The sequence below is a fragment of the Scomber japonicus genome, chromosome 2 (genome assembly GCF_027409825.1).
Source record: "Scomber japonicus isolate fScoJap1 chromosome 2, fScoJap1.pri, whole genome shotgun sequence".
Lineage (NCBI taxonomy): Eukaryota > Metazoa > Chordata > Actinopteri > Scombriformes > Scombridae > Scomber > Scomber japonicus.
The window spans coordinates 23,634,951-23,657,408 of record NC_070579.1 but is presented as its reverse complement, the minus strand read 5'-3'; the positions used below and the strand labels follow the sequence as shown (position 1 = coordinate 23,657,408).

The 22,458-nt window shown below is 39.8% G+C and overlaps 3 protein-coding genes across 3 annotated transcripts; 2 read left to right on the top strand and 1 right to left on the bottom strand.

Annotated features, from left to right (window-relative positions):
* Positions 1-4,586: 4,586 nt before the first annotated feature.
* LOC128368301 (transcription elongation factor 1 homolog) lies at positions 4,587-7,511 on the bottom strand. Its single transcript, XM_053329095.1, has 4 exons — positions 7,449-7,511; positions 6,958-7,083; positions 6,781-6,851; positions 4,587-5,212 (listed from the first exon to the last, which is right to left on the bottom strand). The coding sequence occupies exons 2-4, from the start codon at positions 7,071-7,073 to the stop codon at positions 5,148-5,150; spliced, it is 252 nt and encodes an 83-aa protein (XP_053185070.1). The 5' UTR covers positions 7,074-7,083; positions 7,449-7,511; the 3' UTR covers positions 4,587-5,147.
* A 400-nt stretch (positions 7,512-7,911) lies between these two features.
* Positions 7,912-11,865, top strand: pld6 (phospholipase D family, member 6). The gene is made up of 4 exons (XM_053329021.1): positions 7,912-7,983; positions 8,735-8,915; positions 9,135-9,364; positions 11,640-11,865. Exons 2-4 carry the CDS (start codon positions 8,737-8,739, stop codon positions 11,852-11,854), a joined length of 624 nt encoding a protein of 207 aa, XP_053184996.1. The 5' UTR covers positions 7,912-7,983; positions 8,735-8,736; the 3' UTR covers positions 11,855-11,865.
* A 5,450-nt stretch (positions 11,866-17,315) lies between these two features.
* Positions 17,316-22,152, top strand: LOC128368227 (ras-related protein Rab-3D-like). Its single transcript, XM_053329011.1, has 4 exons — positions 17,316-17,549; positions 21,164-21,282; positions 21,725-21,849; positions 21,965-22,152. The coding sequence occupies exons 1-4, from the start codon at positions 17,316-17,318 to the stop codon at positions 22,150-22,152; spliced, it is 666 nt and encodes a 221-aa protein (XP_053184986.1).
* Positions 22,153-22,458: the final 306 nt, after the last annotated feature.

The window sequence follows — 22,458 nt, the reverse complement described above, 5'->3', positions numbered from 1 at the left end:
GCTGATCTGAGGATGAAAAAGTAGGAAAAGACGAAGGGTAAACACAGGGCAAGGGAGGGCAAAAAGACAGCTGGATCACAATGATTAGAGAGGATAGGTTAAGGGGAAAAGTTGAGTTAAGAAAAAGAGAGAGACAGTCATGTTTGTAAACTAGCCAAAGTTTTCCTGGGGGAGCTGCCGGTGGTGCTGTTGCAGCCCCCCACCCCACCCCCCCCCCTTCCCAATGACTCTCTCCTCTTCGGCTGTTGATTGACAACTACTGTGGCTCTAATTGGCAAGTGTGGATATAGGGAAGAGTCAGGCTTATTCTCCATGGGATGGAACAAGGAGGAGAGAAAGAGTGTGTGGTGAGGGAGGTGTGGGGAGATGGAAGGGGGGAGGGCATACCAGGGAGTCTTCCAACAGTGTGAAAGAAGAGAGGAGAGGAGAGGAGAGGAGATAGATGGGAAAAAAGAGTGGAAAATGGAAAGAGGGCAGGCAGTAACGAGGAAGGAAGGGATGGAGGCAAGGGCTGAACATCTGTTTGGTAATCAGTCTCTCCCCTCAGTGTACACACACTGACACCTATTTGATAATTGGTGAGCCTGCCCTCTCCCTCAGCGCTTGGCTAAATGGTTGCTTGATACCAAGGAGAGCAAAGGGACTAGCTGTTGGCAGTGTAATCTGTTTACTTGGTGCAGGTAAAGATGCATAGCAGGCTGCTTGTACGTTTGTGTGTGTATACATATGTGCGTGGCTATTGCGTACAGATTACAGTCAGGTTATTAGTCTAACAATGTACTCAAGATATGACTTGTAGCCTGCATAAAATATGTATTGTAGCCTCTGAGCAATACTGCTGCATTGTATTTCAAGGATAAATATGATCTCTTTTGTCTCTCTTATCCTAGGTGCTGTCCTTAAAGGTTTGCCTTCCATACAGACCTCGTTCTTCCACGCTGCAATCTTATTCAGCTGAAGGGAGGCACACAGAAGAGGAGAATGAGCTCCAGAGCTAAGAAGAGGAGAGAGAAAGGAATGAAGAGGAGGAGGTGGGCCTCTTTGCTCCGGTCTCGACCACGGGTATTCTTGGGTTGATAATACAGATGTGGATGTTATTGCTTGAGAATACGCGTAGTCGAGTGGAAGCTTTATCATCTACACTGGACCAAAAGCAGAACTCTATTCAGTAGATTCAAATTGTAGAGACTAGGCAGACAGATATAAATGTATAGCCAAACTGAGGAAGTGACACAGACATGGTGGCGAAGGGGGGGCAGATTTTTTAATTAAGCACCCAGAGGTGACTTTTTATGGGAAACGCTTATTTTGTTCAATCAGAGAGGTTTTTAAATAGAATGCAATCAGGGCTAGCCAGTTGCCCAAATCAAATCCCGCCACTGAAAAGGTTTTTATCATCGCAGGTTTATCAACCATGTCACTCTTTACACCTGTGGAGGAAATGAGTTTGTGTGGCTGGCTAGATTCAGCATCTCCTGCAGAGGCGCTGGTGAGGAAGACCGCTAACCTAAAACCCCACAGGCATTAGTTCAGGGGGCTTAACACAAAAGTCTTCAGACTCAGACATTAATTCCAAACCTGCTTGATTACATACCCTTGTCAGTCAGTCGTGCACAAAAGTGAGCCTATAATCTTATCAATTGATGAGTGTCTTTCATAGCCCTTCACACTCTTCGCTGAAAGTTTTCCTCTTACTGAACGGATGTCTGACATTTGCTAAATTTAGTGCCAAAAATTGCCTTTTGTGGGATGTAAATGACTGTGATGCCATTGGATGGTATATTATACCAATGAATAGCCATCACCTATACTGCACTACTTTTGCACTCCACACTATTTTTGACTCCCCATCTCATGCTAAAAATGTGTGAAAGTTTGATGCCTGTAGCAGCAACAGGAGACAGTAACACATGAGGACATGTCAAGGCTTGCACCCGTGGCTGACATTTCAGCATGCGGCTCAGCTGACTGGCTGTCATGATGGAGACTCAGACCCACACACACACACACACACACACACACACACACACACACACACACACACACACACACACACACACACACACACACACACACACACACACACACACACACACATACACACACACACACATAAACTGTATGAGAGTTCACAAGATCTACATGCCAGTAGGGATATAGGGGATTGATGGAGCTCATGAAAACAAGCATACAGATACATCCCTGTATAAGAGTACACACAGATTGCAGCTAGGTTCACTGAGTCCACTTGCCAGTGGGGAAATAAGGGATTGATTTATTTTATGGGTAACTACTTTTAGTCAGACTGATGGATGTTTATGTCTTTTATTGATCAAGTTGAGGTGTGGGCCCGAAGAATTCTTGGACGTTGGGGCATGCTGATTAATCAGGTAGAAAAGGTGTTGGAATAAAACACACTGGAGTACATTTTTGGTACGTTTGCATTATTGTAAAGTATTATAAATTAGAAAATCAACATTTCATCGCAAATTCAGCAAATATTAGCATCTGTTTGCAAATGTGCATGATAAATTACACTACTTTTATCACTGACTGTTACTTGATTTCTTACCACTGCGTAAGCAAATCTCTTATTTATTAGCAGTGTGCAATTATAATTAATACAAATTTCACTCTGACGTTGTGTAAACTTGTTGATTGGGCAATGCCGTTTCTGTGGTTGTGTGTATTTGTGTGTGCTAAGCAACAAAATGACTATTGTGAGCACAGCTCCAGGTGCCTAGCAACGGAATCGCTCTGTTTCCTTGGCAACAGTTGCCTCGCACTCACTGTGTGGGTGATTGGCAGCCTTGACAACGGAGACGGAGCGACACTTGACCTCACGTGCTGAATAGGAGAGGAGACAAGAGAAATGGCGAGAAATAGAAGAGAAGGGCAGGGAGTGGGAGGGGACATGCAGAGACAGAGGAGAGACTAAGTGATAATCATTCTCCATTGTAATCATCCTCCAGCATGTTTCACAAGGCGTCGTCAATACCTCTCCAGCTGAGGTCCATCATCAAACACAATACACAGTGCAGTGCGCGCATGCACGGACACACTCTCTCTGGGTGGAGAGCCCAGGCAGGCACTCCACATCTCATCTATTATCACTCAGCCCTGCCTGGTGCACAGCCTCGCTACACTGTGTCTTCTTTCATTTGTGATCTGCTACATCCTGTGCTCTGTGGGGATGAATGGATACTGGACTCCCAGAAATGTGTCACGGTCACTGATGCCACAGGAGCGCAGATCTGAAGCTATGCTGACTTTTTGTTAAACATGGAATTTAAGTGCTGTGATTTTTATTTATTTTAACTATAAATATGTTCTTGCGGTTCGCTATCTAAGCAACCACTAGCTGAGGGTATTCCATTGTAGTGGGTTCTCTGATGGTCAAAAAGTATGCTGTTCAGGGTTGACAACACCTGTGTAGAATGATAAATTAAAACTGGAGCACTTTTTTGATGTTATTAAGATGGAGCCAAATAAAACCCCAGTCTAAAGTTGAGCTGTTCTTTTTCCTTTTACTATTGAATCTGTATTACAGTGAACAAAACAGCAGTTATTCATGCTTATTTGTTGAGTTATGAATTTCAAGTGTCTGTGAATAAGAGTGCTGTTCCATTGTCTTTACCCTGATTTCTTATCTCCATCTAAAGCTCAACTGTTCTGTTTTTGCTAGGAGGAAACATTTTTTTTTACCAGCTGGTGGTACCATACAGGATGTTCACATTGTTTAAGATTGAATCATATTAGGTTACCTATTTCCTTTGAAACTAAATAAACTATCATAAGCTACTAGCTAATTCAAATCAAGGTCGGATAACAACATCTTAATCACAAAAACAGCAATACTTACATCAATTTAATAGAATTAAGTACATCTATGTAATTATAAAATAAAATGAAAACCAACCAACACTTACTGGTGATGTCAAGTCTTATTGCTCTTTTATTTCCAAGAACGCACTCATCAAACCCTTATGTGTAAAAAAGGCTTGCTTTCATGCTATTCAACACAGTTGGCTGTTGCATAGGAAAATAAACACTCAATATTACAGATTTATTCCAGGATTAGATTACACTGTTCTGTACAGATGTGCTTAATTACATTATTTGTATTTCATGAAATTTTAAATTTTGTGAACATGTAAGCCAAAAATGAACAATCAACAGAAAAACTCAATGCATAAAGAACGATTCTTGAATGTGTGAACTAAGCAGCTAACCAAAAACCATGTACATTTCCGTTCCTCTCTCCAGTGGAATGACCTAGTGCTGCGACAAAACTTGTCTTTATGAGGATGAGGAGAGCTGTGGGTAATTATCACTGTGAATCATGCTTGACTGAAGGTGATCAACATCTAGTGCTGCAAACATCCAAAACACAAAAAGACTTAAGCTGCATTCAGGTCTAGTGACAGTAAATTATCACACCATTCCCGCTGGCCTGAGCTGTGTTAAGAAACTTTATTCCCACTTTGTGGGGAAGATCTGGCAGTGGAACAAATCTGGAGCATTTCCTCTCAAACTGATGCTAGTGTCAGAGAGTTATTTCAACCTTTAAATGCACCTACTGATGGTTTTGTTTTCAAGCTGTTTATGTCTACAGCCAAAGAGGTTTTATTTTTTGTTGATTTCACATTATAATGACAGGATGGGATTTGCGCACACTACAGCATGATGTATAAAATTACATTGTTCAGCTAACAATATCAATCCATTAAAAGCAAAAATAAAAATCAGGAACTTATTTTCTAATCTTCAAAATAAACAACTATTTAAATGCTTGTCTAAATTGTATCTAAAGGATCTTTGAGACCCATCACAAATTTAAAAAAACAAAACATGTATTGGAAAGCAGAAAGCTCTGCTCAATGTATGACGATAAGTGGGGGTAGACGAATTGTGATTAGAACCTTACACAGAAAGGGTAGAAGACAACAGGAGAGCCCATTGGTGCTGAGAACCTTACATTGAAAGGGAGACAGCTGCTTACACATCTGTAATTTCCAAGTGACCATAAAGAAACCAGTAAAAAAAAAAAGTTTCACAAATGTCCTCTAACCAGGATGCTCCTAATGAGCTCAGTTGCACTAGACACATCCCCATCCTCTTCCTGAAAAGCATCCATTCCACAAAGGCTACTGATTGGCTGATTCACAGGCGTCTATCCAATCACTGTACACGTCAACTGGCTCTGACAGATCTGAGGAGCAACAGATTAAGGATAAAAAGATTTTGTTGCCATGGCTGAAAGGTAAATAAAATGAGACCTCTTCTCTGTGAAGTATCCTTTGTTATTATATATACAGTAAACACATTCTGAATCTATACATCATATATGAGCAGAAAGAACAGGCAATTACTGTACTTAGAATCTTTCTCCCTTTCCATACTACTACTAGCCTCCATAAAACAATGCATTTCTTCATCTGTTGTTCTTAAAATGCTGAAACTAGAATCACACCAACTAGATATTTTGCTGGCATCAAACAGTGATACCTCCCATGAGTCTCTGACAATGAAGGCATGCCAAATCCTCATGGGAGGTGTAGTTTTGAAAAAAAGTATCCTAACTCAAGGTCCACTTACACTGACAGTGGGTGGTAATGGTAAATGGGGAATGATTGTAACATCTCTGTTTCAAGGATGGTATTTGGTGTGTGTAATCTTTCCTTAGCCAATGTACTTTAGGTTTTCCCAAACCTGAACACTACCTTGGTGACTTGCCAAGAGCCTCAGATAAGAGACTGAGTAAGCTCCAGGCAATAATTTGCTGTCTTTTATCACCAGACCTACACCATCCATAGCACTGACCAGGAAGGTGTAGAATCCTCCACCAAGAGTCAATAAACTGATGGAAAAAGAAAAACAAAGACCATCTTTAAACAGAGACCGGAGTTATGATCTCACCCCCACCTGACCTCCCGTTATCATGTGAACAAAGCTCCACAATAACGTCATGTGATAACAACTGAGCCATGACAATGAGATGGAGGATAAGATGAAGAATTGATCACACAATTACAGAAAATAGGGTGAGTAAAGGTCAAGATAAAACTACAAAAACTATGGTAGAATGTGGAGACAGTGCCGAGCAGAGGAAATGATTGCTTGGTTTTTTGAGACTCGCTGGACTGACAACTTTAAAAGGAGTAGAGTTGTTCTGCAATCAGTATCAGAAATGCCTCCAATACAGCCTAAATGCTGATCTGGTGTCAGCAAGTATGCTGGTCTATGCACCAATCTAATACCACACAATTTATTAATAAACTGTAAAGTAGCTCCAAACCCAGATAAAACTGCAGTTTTCTCAGAAATCAATTCTCTTTGACGGTCCAAAACAGCAGCCTACACAGCAAGCTGTGCTGTGCAGCCATTGGCAACTACTATTTTAAAGTGTCGAAGTAGAAGCCATTTGCAAAATGCCAGCAGTCTGGCAATATTTAAACACTGGAAAGTCCCACCATTAAAAAGGCTTCAGTGTCGAGGGGTGGTACTAATGTTGCTAATTTCAACACCAGCAATTTTATAAATCATTTGAAGATGCATCATGCAAAAGATATAAATCATATCTAAGAGAGGGCTAAGAGATGGACCTTGAAATTAGAATATTTTGTCAGCTACTGTTCCCATAATCAAGAATAAACAGTCACATTCAAATGCTAACACAAAAACTGGTTCACACATACTTGATGCATTTCTGTTTCTGTATGAGCCAGGAAAAAAAAGATAGTGTAGTGTCCTATACAACGCATGTATGAATAAGGATACAGGTAATTGGGGTCTGGAACTCCTCCAAGCAGACTGTGCATGATATTATCCCAGTATTTCTGCTTCTCTCCCTGTTGAGATAAGGAGCAAAGGACAAGTTGTCAACAATAGCCTCACAAAAGCCACAAGTTACATTTGAAAGTAATTGAGTAAGGGAAAAGGCATTTGATGAGTTACATTTTAACATCACATGACTTCTCGTGGTTGCAGAATGGACAGGTAAACTGTGTATCCAGATCCCCCGTCATCTTCTTCTTAGGAGGGGGCTTTCGTTTGGACTTGCGGCGACCCATTGTACAAAAGCTGAATCAAGAAGTGTGTGTGTGTGTGTGTGTGTGTGTGTGTGTGTGTGTGTGAGAAAGAGAGAACAAAACAACACAACTTCGTCAGGTAAACGTAAGTATTGCGTAAATATCACCAAAGAGTAAACATGACGAAACATATCAACGCCAGAATCACAAAACTGTGACCCAGTAACTGATTTCCAAACACACTGGCTAACATTTAGCATGTTTGTTGTTGTTCTCCAGTATACATGAATCCCGATAAACCACTAAACGGACTCTTATATGAAAATATCTTCCAGTAGGGCTCAATCAACCTTAACCATTAAACATATCGCGATTGCTAACTGTTCTCTAGTAAAAAAAAGTTTTACTGTTGTTTACCTTTTAGTTGTAGAAAATACACGTTGCTCTAATGAGGAAAAAGCTCCAACACAAGCCCCGGCACCGGCAATGCTTCTCGTTAAATGATTGGTGGAGCGAGTGGCAATATCACAGTATCTCATTGGCTGCGTCACCTGTCAGTCAAGGGTTGTTCTTTTTGGCAGTGACGCAACAGGGAAACAGAGGAAACAGCAGGGAAGATATACTGAGACATCATTAAGTTTTTTTTAAAAAAAAACAAAGAAATTAAGTAAAATAGATTGGTGTAAAAGTTTGTTTTATTATTTCCTTTTTTAATCTCTTGCTCTATACTCCAGTCCTGTTGGTGGCGGTAGTGCGTCTGACCGGCTGCCCGGCTCCTGCTCCTGCTCCTGCTCCATGCTGCTCCCGCCAATGCTCCCGCCTGGTGGCGACAGAGGCTGACTAACTCAGGGTTGGTGTGTTTGTTTGCAGACAAAATACTCCGTCTTTAAAATATATTTAGACATGCCCGAGGACATATTGACTTGTTAACTCTTTTTAAACATCTCGACAGGTTAGTCAGCCTTTGTGGTCTGTCTTCTTTCCTGCTGTTTATTTTTTGTAGTAGGTGTTGATATGAAAACTAACCATCTGAGCAGAGTTTGTTCTATCTAAGCAAGTCATCAAAACACCCTGTAGCTAATCTAACCAGTGTCTCCGTTGAACACCGATTTAAATAAATTTAAATTTATTTATTTAAATAATATAACATTTTAGTGGTGCCTAAAGTAGGGAAGCTGTTTTGCTATCATATTAAAATATCCCAGTTAGTGCCTCTCATGTTAAATGGGTTACAAAGCTAAGCATCAACATTTATTCTCTTTCAATTTATTTGTCAATTTATCATTTTTATGAATTCATTGTTCGTTGTATAAAACATCAGGAAATTACTATTCACAGTTCCCAGACCCAACATCTCCCAACACACCAAAACACAAAGATACTAAATTTGAAATGATATAAAACAGAAAGAGCAGCAAATGCTCACAAATGAGAAGCTGGAACCAGAAAATGTTTTTTGCTTGGTAAATGACGAAATTAATTAATCTGTCATCCAAACTCTTGGTGACTGATCCCTGTCAAACGACAAATTAATCAACAAATTATTTCAGCACTAAAAAGCATACTGTAGGGATATGATGACCATACTTTTGCATGACACTTGTGTTTTAAATGTCCACAATCATCAAACATTTTACATTTATACATAACATCAAGAAAATGTGCATTACATCCAGTCTCTTTAACATTGTTTTTTATGTGAGTGATGACAGTGATGTGGACAGTGAAGGTGATTGGCATGGGTTTGGTGGCCCTCTCGCTCAGTGTGGAGTTGCTTAGTCGGCTCCTGCGTCGCCTCAGGCCTGAGAGAAGTCTCAATGAGGTCCTCTTCTTCCCCTCAGAGATGGCCTGTGTGGAGCACATCTTTACTCAATCTTCACCTTTGTAAGTGAAACATATTACTGTAATGATATACAAATCTTATTTTTTTAATAAAAAATATATATTTCATTCCCAGTTATTTATTGATAGGATCATTCTTTAATCAGTTTAATGCATTTTTGTGAGGGAAATTATAACTGAAAGCCAAGGTTAGACATTACATCCTATGAAATACCATGCATATAACACAATAAGTTGGCATATTCTTTTCTGTGGTTATAGCTCCTGTTTCTGTTCGTTGCCTCATGGTGTGGAGACCTCTTTTTCCCGTCTTCTTCGCCACATCATGTCTGCTTCCTCTACTCTGGATTTGTGTGTTTTTGCCTTTTCCAACATGGACCTGAGCAGGGCTGTATTAGCACTGCATGGAAGGAACGTAACCATCAGGGTCCTCACTGACAGGCATTACTCTGCCATCACTGGCTCCCAGATAGGGGTTCTCCGCAAGGCTGGTAAGGGAATCTGTCTTCATGCTGTGTGACCTCAACAGTCATAGTGATGCAGCATCCTTCTCATATTTTGTCCTCGGATATTATTTGTTAAAAAAGTCACATTAAACTCTGTGGAGTCATTTTATGGACACATTTCACATGAAATACTGGAAGGATGAATCAGGTCTTGCTCAACAAAAGGTGCTCACTTTGTGTTCTCGGACTATAAGTGTCTTTGTCAGTAAGTCTCACAGGTTTCCTCCCGTGGTGAATGGAGAGATGATAGGAACTGTCTGGGGGAATGAATGTTGCCAGTACAAGACTTATTATGAGTCAGAGTCTTCATGCTCTGAAAGAGTTTGTGTCACATGTTGGACTCACGCTGTCTCACTTTCTCCGTTAGCCATCTGCATTTAGTAAATTACTGCTACTCTATATTGTTAAGTAAGTAAGTAAGAAATTGGCAAGCAGGGCAGCAAATTTCATTAGGTAAAGTGTGTGTGTGTGTATGTGTGTGTGTGTGTGTGTGTGTGTGTGTGTGTGTGTAAAACTGTACGTCTGCAAACCTCATGAGAACCTTAATCTTAAAGAGACATCTTCTGGGCTGACTGTGTCCAGGGTTCAAACCTCAAGCTTGTATTGTATATTGCATTTCCTCGTTCATTTCTATGGAGCCCCTCTGGTGACATGGTCAAAAAAAGAAATGATATTGTGGCCATGAATTAAGTATAACGTGTGCACAAAATACTAATTCATGGCCACGAAATAGGTATAACATGCGCACAAAATACTAATAATATTAATATCATTCCTGGGCAGCTGAGTAAGCAAATCGAGTAGACCTTCTCTTAGGTCTAAGGTAGAGGCATTACACGCATCCTGACATACAGCGACACGAGCGAGAAAAAGTGATTAAAATGCATGAGTTTTCAATCAGCCTTTCCTGACATGCCGTGAGCGACATCGCCCTGTCCAGCGATGATGCCCAACCCTCAAAAAATCGCTCGCTTTGTCTCTATCTGGATGAAATTTCGCGGCCGTGTCCCACCCCTAAACACTTCTTATTGGTTGAAATGTACACGCTGCTTCCTGTTGACAAACTAGCTAGCAGAAAGAGAGCCGAGAGAACAGAGAACAGCAATATACTTGCGATAAAATCGTCACGCTGTATGTCAGGATGTGGTGTTAGAGGGGCTAAATCTACACGATGGACAGGACAGTATGATAGAGTTTTATTTTAGGCTGGGAATGAGCTACAAAGACATTCTGAAAAGCCTGGCATTGCAAGGAACCATCATTACCCAGAGACATTTAAACAGGATATTGAGAGCCAGGTTCTATAGAAGATGCACTAGATTTTCTTACCCAGCTGTCCAGGAATGATATTAATATTATTAATGAGTATTTTACGTGCGCACGTTATACCTATTTTGTGACCACAAATTAGTATTTCATGTGCTATATTGTGGCCACAATTTAATTATTTTTTTGACCGTGTCACCAGAGGGGCTCCGTACATTTCAGGCTCTCTTCACTTTGAGCTGTCAAAAGTTATATTTTAAAAAGCCAAAAAGGCGTTTACACACACTGATTAGGAAAGACACTTGCACTTGCCCTCTCAAAATAGTATGTTTAAGCTCTCTGAGATTACTCTGGTCTCCATTCAAATATTACTGGTCCACAGTGTGTTACAAAATCAAATGGAACATTGAAATGATCAAATTAGACCCTGCCAAAGTAGCATCTCTGTTTAACAAGATGGTTTCTGTTCTACACAATAGAGAGAGATGCTGTGTCTGAAATTTCACACTAACATGCGCTTTAGTTTGTTATAACAGTATGTGAGATTTTTTAGTATGACCCAAACCTGAGTATGAAACCAGCAGAATGTGATATGCGTACTGTGGGGGAAAGGGGGAAATATAACTGTATAGAAGCACTGGACATTACATCGGCATAAAAATCCCACAATGCCATGCAGTAGTGACAACAACAACATAACAAACATTACCAGACAGTGACTAAGGCTGCTCTGGCATACCATTAATAAAGCTTAGAATTAGAATTAAAATTACACCATCTTCAAAGACCCACCCCACCCAGATCACACTCTGTTTGAACTGCTGCCCTCAGGCAGACGTTACTGGACAGTTAAAACACGGACAGGCAGGTTAAAAAACCTGCCTGATCCTGTATAACTGCAATTGCAATTTTGTGTGTAATATTAAGGGGAATTGTGCAGTATTGATGGCAGCTAGTGGAATGTCTTGTGTGCACTCTCCTCCCTGCTCTCCAGGAATCTGTGTACGGTGCGACGTTGGCTCCGTGCACATGCATCACAAGTTTGCAGTGGTGGACGGCCAGCTGCTCATCACCGGCTCCCTCAACTGGACACTGACAGCAGTGCAGAGCAACATGGAAAATATCCTCGTCACTGAGGAGCCAGACCTGGTCCGACCCTTCATCAAGGAGTTCCACAGGTTATGGACACACAACGATCCAGCTCATTAACTCCCATCAAGCAACCAATAACTCACACTAGCTCACATTACCGCTAGAACCAATGACTGATTAGCCGAGAGGAATACTGAGTCAGAGCTTGTGAACCTCTGAGATAGAAGGCATGCGTGGGAAATCTTTTCAGTCAGCTTGGCCACAAAATACCTCCAGGATCTTTTTATTACATGAGTAAGTGCTATTAGTTTTAGTTTTGTAAGTCATGTTATAGAGAGTTGAGTTACTATTCAAGATTATGAGAGTTCTAAGGCAGTTTAAATTTGTCTCCAATTACATGGAGTCTACAGTTAAGCTACTGTTTTTTGTGTGTTTTCTTTAAATGCTCTATACAAAAGAATTAATTTGAAGTGCTGCCTGTTGAAATGGACAGTAGTGGAAGTAGTAGCACTGTTTAGCACAAAGGTCTAAGAGAAGGTGTTCCTGTTTAAAGATGTGAAAATGTTTTAAGGTGAGAACATTTCTTTTTTTTTTTTTAAATCCAAGTTTATGTTTTTTATATTGTGTCACAGGTTGACATTACTTAATTACAGTGGGGGGGGGGGTTTCACTGAGGTAATCATTACATAATCAATAATCCATTACATGATAGGTTTTTCCCCTCAGGACTAAGAGGAGTATAATACATGGATATGTTTTTGAATTAACTGACTGCTAAAATCAATCACTGTGTATAACTCCAAATGACAGTGTCAGTAAAGATCCAGTGTACTGTTCAGGGTGTGCTACTGCGGTCTCATTGGTGTTTTTTTGCCCAGCAACAATAAAAACCTTCTTTTCACACTGCAGTTCTGGCAGGTCTGTTGCATCATTGCCCCCCAGCTGTAGTTTTCCTGCTCCAACATGATTTACTCCGATTCACAAAATACACTCTGGTATTCTCTATGTTTTAACAATACCACCCTTTAAGGTTATCCCATGCAAGAAATGTTAATCTGGTTCGGACATGTTTCATGGGCCTGGTTGGGTACATGACTCCCCTGCATTGCTCCAAGTCAGGCTGACGCTTGTTGATTTAGGCCAGAAGGGTTTGCCTGACTCAACAATTACAATATTGCAGTGTTTCACATCTTGAAGTTCAGCATGGTAAATAGGAAAGTTAGACTAAAGCAATCAGCTGCTGTATTTCATCCACGTTATGTAAATGAGAAGTCATGAGTGTGCGCCATTCAACACTCCACAGCTTGGCCTCCCAAAAGTTTACTGTCGTGTATCAGAGTTAAGCTAGCGAGTGGTTTAACAAAATAATACCGGAAATGTGGGAATTTTACATTGAATTAAAAAGGATGTCAGGACAGTTGTGTAGAATGAGTTATGGTGGAACTGTTTTATGCTGAGACAATTAGTCGATTAATCGATTTGTTTATTGACAGAAACGTATTTGAGTACAAGTTCAACAATGATTAAATGTTTTGGCATTAATGAATCCTATGATATCTAACATTTACTGGTTCCAAATTCTGTTTTCTGGCATTTTATAAATCATTTAAACAAAGAAATATTCGTTCAAGAATAATTGATAATGAAAACAATATTTAGTTACTGCCTAAATGTTACCCTTTGTTGACATGGATATGCAGTATGTTACAATAAATGAATATTTTTAGGAGATTAGAGAGGACGATTCGTTGGACAGCCATATTGCACGTGTTTAACATTTCCACAAACTGTAGAGTTTCTGTGAATGGGGACTTTATTTTTGAAGCCCATGCCGGAAATGCGTTTCCATTGAATCTGACTTGATCCCGGTTACGCGGCACATCCCAGTGACAGCCACATGTAGAGCCTGGAGATCCGGGAGCGCAGCACCTGAAGAGGAGAGGAGCGCCCGAGAACAGTGCACAGCGAGCGGCTTTCAGGTGCAGAGGTGGAGGACCGCAGAAAGACAGCAAGAGACACACTCACAGTCAGCGTCCAAGGTACAAAATCATCACATGATTTTAAGTTAAGGTTGGGAGTGTCTTTAAATGTCATCAGGTTGTAGTTTAGTTACCGTATGGTAGCGCGGTGTTGGCAAATTAATTAACTGTCATTACCGTGTCAGCAGAAAGGGCGGAATACACACGTTTATTTATATTGTCTGTTTGTTGTTGTACAGGACAGATCAATTCTTATTGGTATTTGTTAACAAGTAGGCCTATCATAACCCAATGTGTTCTCGTGAAGTGCACACCCCATTTCCATTAAGTTAAATTTCAGCTACTTCAGGCCAGATGTCAGCGTTTGCTATTTAGTCAAATCCTGTGCTGAGAGGTGGTTGTTTTTTATGGGAGATTAAATGCGTTTTGTTAAGCCATAGTAAATGCAGCTATAACGTTATAATCCTAAACACATCGTACTGTGCTTATTTTCATATTGATGTGCAGGCGCATGCGTAGATATTGGTGTTTTGCTGAGTGTGTAGAGCAGCATGCCGGCTTTCTTTATGGTCTTGGAAGTGGTAATGAGTTGGTTCCCATGAGAGATTTCAGCAATCAGGGAAGACTCAGCTCGGGGAGGGTGGGGTGGATGTGTGGATGAATGGATGGTGCAGTCTCCTTACATTATGATGCAGAGGGATGGAGGTAGTGTGGAGAGGCTAAAATACAGATGGATGATGACAGGGAGGATGCATAGATGGATGAATATGAAAGAGTGACTGTGTGTGTGTGTGGGGGGGGGGGGGGGGGGGGGAGTGAGTTATGACTTTTTTCTCAGAATTCTGAGAAAAAAGTTAGAACTCACTTTTTTCCACAGTGGCCCTAAATAAAGATGGTATAAGGTAAAACTTATTGATGGTTTAAGTGGGAGTGTTGGTGGGTGGATGAACAGTTAGGTGAATGATGGATGAAATATACAGACAGGGGAGGAGAATCTATCAGCCCTTACCCAGCACTGAGCGTCCACTGATCCCATAAGGCAAGGCAGTTTTATTTATATAGCGCATTTCATACACAATGGCAACTCAATGTGCTTTACATAAAACAGACATTTAACAGTAAGAACCCCCCCCCAGAGTGCAAATGAAAATTGCTGATTTTCATTGTGCTTCTCTCCTCTATCCTTCCTTTCTCTCCTCTCAACCCCAACCAGTCGAGGCAGATGGCCACCCACTGTGAGTCTTGTTCCGCCTGAGGTTTCTTCCTGTTAAAAGGGAGATTTGTCTTGCCACTGTTGCTCATGTGGGAATGTTGGGTCTCTTTAAAGTTAAAACCTGAAGAGTTCGGTTTAGAACCTGCTCTACAGTATGTGTAAAGTGTCTTGAGATAACTCTGTTGTGATTTGGCGCTATACAAATAAAGATTGATTGATTGATTGAACGATTAAAATGTAAAGTGCTTTAAAAGAGCTCAATCATAAGCACAGGAGAAGAGAAATGTTTTTAACCTGGATTTAAAAGTGTTCACAGTTGGGGCTGATTTCAGTTCTGCTGGTAGTTTGTTTCAGTTGTGTAAAAGCTGCTTCACCATGTTTAGTTTGAACTCTGGGCTCAACTATCTGACCTGAGTCAGTAGATCTCAGAGCCCTACTGGGTTTATATTCTACTAACATGTCATTCATGTATTCTGTACCTAAACCATTCAGTGATTTGTAGACCAGTAGCAGAACTTTAAAATCTATTCTATAGCTGACTGGGAGCCAGTGTAAAGATTTTAGAACTGGAGTAATGTGCTCTGATCTCTTTGTTCTGGTCAAAACTCGAGCTGCAGCGTTCTGAATGAGCTGCAGCTGTTTAATGCTTTTTTGTGGGAGTCCAGTCAGAAGACCGTTACAGTAGTCGAGTCTACTTGAGATGAAAGCATGAATCAACTTCTGCTGGTCTGCTTGAGACATAAAACCCTTCACTCTGGATATGTTCTTAAGCTGACAGTGGACAGAATACACCTTGGCCATGATTCAAAACACAGTGATGGGAGCTAAGAGGGATGAGGCAGAAAGATAGACAATTTTTAAAACAACACTTCCGACTGCTCCTCCGCTATATGTATAGATGACTTTCAGAGTTGTGAGTGTTAAAGCATAGGTTAATAGTTTTTTACATCAGTCTTTTAACAATAATCAGGTGCCCTTACAAACATGGAGATAGGTTTTTCTTGCTGTCCCACTGTTCATAGAGATCTCTCAATAGTGTACTTTCAAAGAAAGTCATGGTTGAACCAAAATCCACAGTCTTCTTCCTGTGCAAAAATGTATTTAAATGTGTATGTGTTTATTTGGATGACTTCAGCCATATTACAGTCATTACAGGACTGTGATTTCTGTCCTGCACATCAGTCTTGAAAGGTAGCGGGGTCATGTCTCCAAATTTCAAGCAAGTATTGCCAGAGCATAATCTTTACTCAAGTTATCTTCTGGACAAATAGTGGCACACTTGTTGCATAACGCAAATATTTTTGTGATAAACTGGTACACTGCAGATGTGACCTTAGCTTTTGCAAGAACTTGGATTGGCCTCTGATGCACAGTTTTCTTTTTTTCCCTCGTCCTGTCATCACTAATTCAAATGAATTCATTGGACCTTAACCATGTGACCACTTAAGAGAATCTCCAACATGAGATTAACACATTTGCTAATTGTCTGACATGGATGTTATTTCCCAGAAGCTTCCAGTTGGTTTAATTGTTAATATTTGGCATCATTTTACTTACAGCATTAACTTTACATACTACTTTAACTTTCCCTTCGCAACGCCTGGCAAAGATCTCTTGGATCATAACCCATATCAAATTTCACTCATTGAGAGCATCTCTTGTCAGGCATCTGCATTAGCTTTCCCACCATAATCAGACTTGCAGTATATTGTCATCAGTGCATCAAACAAAAAATATTATCTCTGTGTTTGGATTGAATTATTATTTTCAGATAACCTGCATTATGCCATGTGCAGTATAACATAGCACAATAGGCTTGTCTTTGGCTCAGTGCAGCATGCAGAATCTGTACATTACATGTTTTTACTTGAGCTGACTATATTATTCCTGTACATTATATTCTGATATTCACTGATGTTTTTTTTAGGGCTGCAAGTAACAAACAGTTTCATCATGAATTAATCTATTGTTTAATTCATGAATTATTTGTCTATAAATGTCATAAAACATTGATAAATGTCCATCTCTGTTTCCCAGAGGTCAAGGTTACATCTTAAGATGTATTGCTTGTCAAGAGATTCAGTGATATACAACGGTGATATCCTCACATTGCAAAAGCTGAAACAAAAGAATGTTTGGCATCGTTGCTGATAAATTAATTAAATGATCATCAATCATCAAACTGTTCATGTGTCTTTTGTGACTGTTTACTGTGGTGTGCCAATTAATTATAAACTAATTGTTTGCAAAGTCCTTCTTTGGTCACAGGTTCTATTAGAAACGTATCAGAATCATGATGGATGTCTTTTTTATGAATGACTTTCAGAGTTTATTCATAAAGTTGTAATTCTTAAAGCCTGTTTTTTCTTCTCTTGCCTTGTGATAGATGGCATCAGCCAGAGATCCAGGGGCAGGCCAGGAGCAGAGGGATGCAGCTGACCAAAACTTTGACTACATGTTCAAGCTGCTGATTATCGGCAACAGCAGCGTGGGAAAGACCTCTTTCTTGTTCCGCTATGCAGATGACTCCTTCACTTCAGCATTCGTCAGCACAGTGGGCATTGACTTCAAAGTCAAGACAATCTACAGGAACGACAAGCGAGTCAAGCTACAGATCTGGGTGAGATGGAGAAATATACTAAAATGTTGATCACTGATATATGCTGAATCGTCTGCGTACGGAAGGAAGATTAAAGGATAGGTTCAAGTTTTTTCTGTCTTCATATGCTACTGACGTGCCATTATGTAGAAATGGATCTTGGTTGCTTTAACAATTCCTGCTCTCCATACTGGCCTTGAAGCTATTCTCTCAGACCGACAAAATCCCTCATTAATGCAAATGCAAATATGCATTCGGACAGAACTTTATCAGTCTGAGTTACACAACTTGAATTGATATTTGAATTGATATTTTGTTTCCCTGGAACTTTCCTTAGTCATCTCTTACGTAGTGGTGTGATGATACACTCAGCTGACGAGACGAGATGAGACACGATATTGGGTTCACGAGATTGAGATGAGACGACTTTAACTATATTTTTAAGAAAACCTCAATGAGGAAATACATGACTGTTCTTTTATTTGAAATTCACAAAATGGAAATTGAATTGAAATGTTTTAACTAATCAACTTGTAATGAATCACTTTAGTTCTACTTTCTAAATATATAATTATCATGCAGTATGCAGCACTGTTAAATGTTTCCCCATATAGATATTTTATAGATGGATCATTTCGGTATTTATGGAAATAACAACCATAAATACAAAAGTTAGATACAATCACAAATACTAAAAAGTAAAGTATAATGAGTAGAAACAATTCTAATATATTAATATAAATTAAATAAAAAACTATAACATATTGCTAATAAAAATGACAGAAATAAAAGTAAATTGCACAGATCCTGTATCAGATAAATACACTAGTAGAACAAAATATAAATTGTGTTATAATTTGTTGGTGTGACTCATTTTACTTTTGGCATCATTAGGCTTCCATAGGTGTGCTAGATTTCCTGCTCCTCCCTCCTCAGGCTCTCAGTATAGAGACCTGAGGTCAACTCCTCTCCTCATCTCCTACTATTGACTGAGATCTTGTTAGCAGGTAGAAGCTGTAACCAGGTTAATGATCCACACGTGACATTATAAAAAGAAGACATGAAGTGCAAATGAGCGATAGAAAACTGATCGTCTTTTTCTTTTTTTTTTTTTGGTGTGTCGAAATTCACTTTGACGAGAAATATCGTTGCATGTTCGTCTCACGAGATCTCGTCACATCCCTACTCACAGCATAGTCACGTTCCATTGGAATAGCTTCAAGTCATAACTTAAAGTGACCAAGAAAAAAGTCGAACCTATTCTCTAATACCTTTGTGCAGATGATAGTTTATATGGTGTTTTAGGTGTTTTGTAGAGATTCTCTATCACATCCGTATTCTTAATGTATTTCTTGTCTTGCTATTTACTGCTTTCTGAATTCTTCATCTCTTTTCTGTCTGACCTGTATGAACAGGGCAAAAAGGGAGATGGTTTAGTCTCTTGGGAGCACAATGGTAGCTTGTACTCAACTCTAACTCTGTCTTCGTTTCATATGTGAAGAGTCCTGTGTTTTTTCACACGTGTTTTAAATCTGACGAAGAAGACTGACGTGAAGATTTGCACACAATGAAATCCCGTTGATAAGAAATAGACATTTTTACAGACAAAGTTGCAGTTTGTGGTTCCTTTTGATTATTGAAGCATTTTTGGACATTTTCCTGACTTAAAAAACTTGCATATCCGAGCTAATGAGAAGTTCTTAATTGTTCTTCCTGCTTTCAAACTGGTTACCATTGCATGCATATTGTCTGGTTTCTCCTCTGCAGCAGTAAGAAAGAGATGAAGTCTAGCAGATAAGGCCGGACCACACTGCGACTTTCTTTGGCTCAGAGAAAGATGTTTACTCTGTGTAGAAGCTGCCACTAAAGGCTGGCAGTGTTACAGTAGTGCAGATTGAACTCTATTTAATCTGGCTCACAAAAGGTTACTTTGCTGAGTATTAAAACAATGTCCTCAATGTCCTTTAAATGCTGATTGTGATTTTGTATGTGATGCTGTTTATGCTATTAGTTTTATTAACTAATGCTCCAGATATAGACAGCCAGGAAAACTAAGTCACCTTGCCTCTCATTTTAAATATTTTCAATATAATTACCTTTTTGCACTTCTAGCAGTATGCCCTGAGTTGTAGTGGACAGAAGCCAAATATCTACAAACAGTCACTAAGTAGTGATAAAGGTTATTGAAAGTGGATCATAATAGCATTATTTGTTGTACTGAAGGTGTTTATATTTGCCATTTTTTAACATTTGTCATGGAGAGTGTGAAGCCTCAGTTTGACTTTTACTAGAATTATAATCTCTGAAATATACTTAATACTCAAAACAACATACAGTAAAAGTCAAATTATTTAAATCTCAGTAAGCTCTTTCATTCCCTTCATCAGATAAAAAATGTAAGGGGACAGAGACGACGGGTTTGACAGACAACGTATTTACGTAATTGCATAATTGAGGTTAAAAAATATAGCTTAAACTAAAGGCAGAGTGTATATTATTGTGCTATCAAAAGCATTGTTACACAACACAGACTGTTTATCTTCACCTCATTCCCCAGTTTGTCCTCTTATACGCTGCTGCCTGTCATGGATGTGGCGTAAACCAATTTCTCACACTCTTGAGTTAATGACAGTTGATGTTTAACATCGTCCCAAGATGGCAGGGTTCATGAAACATGCATGGGTTTGAGCTGCTGGAGCTGAATGTGCTTACTATGCAGACTGACACCCAGGACAGATCTATTACTGAATGTTAGTAGAAGGCGAAGCCTCACCCTCAGTTCTCCTGTTAGATGAAAGTAATACATCTTTTACATTTTTCTTTTTTTCCCCAACTTAATGTATTCGGCACAGTATGCCTTTTATGCTCTGCCTAACAGTGATACAGCTGCATATTTGACATGAGGAGGGTGCCAAGTAAAATGTTATTGGCTGCTGCTGAGCAACTTGTATGGGTTTCATGGGGGCATTAAAACCAGCTCACCTCATTTTGTAAAACCTTACACCAAAGTTGGGCCTATGAGTGTTTCAGACAGCAGTAAGATCTCGCTAGAGAGTCACTAGAGTATAATGTTGATTTCATTCATAGCCACTGACATTATTTCTCATCAGGAGGGAACATTTAAATATATTAGATGAATCAATTTAAGTCTTAAAAGTCTCGTTTTTTGAGGTAGTTTTAATGTATTCATGTCAGGGACACCATTTAATTTAATTGGACAGGAGCATTAAGAGGAAAAATAACATAAAAAAGTAAAATAACAGACATTTGGAATTTATTTTTGTCCATGAAGGCATAGCCAAAAAGCATACAGCATATCCTGGTGTACTTACAGGGTGTGGCAACATCAACACATGGTGGGAGGGTTTAACTTCTGTTCCAACAGAGTTAATGATTCACCTCTTTTTCAGAACAGCCAAGTTAACCATTTGTATTCTTCTGTTTATGTAGTAACTGAGTGAAGTTTTCCTAAATGTTTGTCCTTAATGCTAAGTATAAGGATTACATATTCCCAGCTCCCTGGAGGTTGTTGTTGTGGTTTAAACAACCCTCCCCCTAAAAAAAACATGAAAATAAACAAACAAACAAAAAACCCAAAAGTCCTACAATTTTTAAGGTGTGCTACATGTTTACAGGACACAGCAGGTCAGGAACGCTACCGGACCATCACCACAGCTTACTACAGAGGAGCCATGGGATTCCTTCTCATGTATGACATCACAAGCCAGGACTCATTCAATGCTGTACAGGACTGGTGGGTAGAGCTCCAGATACGCTGCAGAACACCTCTTTTCCTGTATTTAATTCACGAAACCTAGGGAAAATTGTGCCATTTCTGCAGTAACAGGATACAGTACAGCAGAATAGATTCAGTTTTTATTTTCATAATGAAGACACGCATCTTAAGTCAACTCCAATTCATGTTAAGACATTCAATTCAAGTGTAAAAATCTAGGAATACATGAAATCCCGGCACAGTAACAATAAGCACAATATATATATTTATTATTTACCTACATGTATGTATGGAAGGTCCTCCTTCTTTAAACAGTGCTTAATTGTTGGTAAAGCACCCTTTTAATATCAGAAATACATATACAGCAATAAAATGAAAACAGATTTTCATCAATGTTGGGAAGACAGAGTGTCGCTGCAGGACATGTAGATGCTGTAAAAATGCTGTGTCTGTTTCCCAGGGCAACCCAGATCAAGACGTACTCATGGGATAATGCCCAGGTGGTGCTAGTAGGAAATAAGCTGGACTTGGAGGAAGAAAGGCAGGTCCCTGCTGAGAATTCCCAAAGACTGGCTACAGAGCTAGGTAAACACACACACACACACACACACACACACACAGTTCAATCACGTGCTCAACAAAAGCACACAAAACCAAAGTTTGCTTAATAATTACTCATAACCCTCACCTCTCTGTGCAGGCTTCCAATTCTTCGAGGCCAGTGCCAAAGACAATATCAACGTGAAGCAGGTCTTTGACAAGCTGGTGGATGTCATCTGTGAGAAGATGAATGAGACGGTCAATGGTGATGTCAATCCATCAGCCAATCACAAGGGAGCTGGCCTGAAGGACACGGCCCGCAACAGCCAGGGTGGCTGCGCATGCTGATCGTTGACAATGGAAATTCATAAAATTCTGGTTTCATGATCACACACACACAGAGACACACACACACACACACACACACACACACACACACACACACATGCATCAAGTGAATTGCAAAAAATCTATCATTGCGAATGTAATTTTACCATATGTTGCTGCAGTACTACGCTTGGCTCCCTTGTTCTTTCCATTGTATCTTTTCTCATCTTGGTGGAGTCTTCAGCACTTCCTCATAATTTGAATGTGACTGTTATGCTAAGATGCCAAAGAGCTGCTTTGATCAGTTGTGCACAGTCGTGGGTGAAT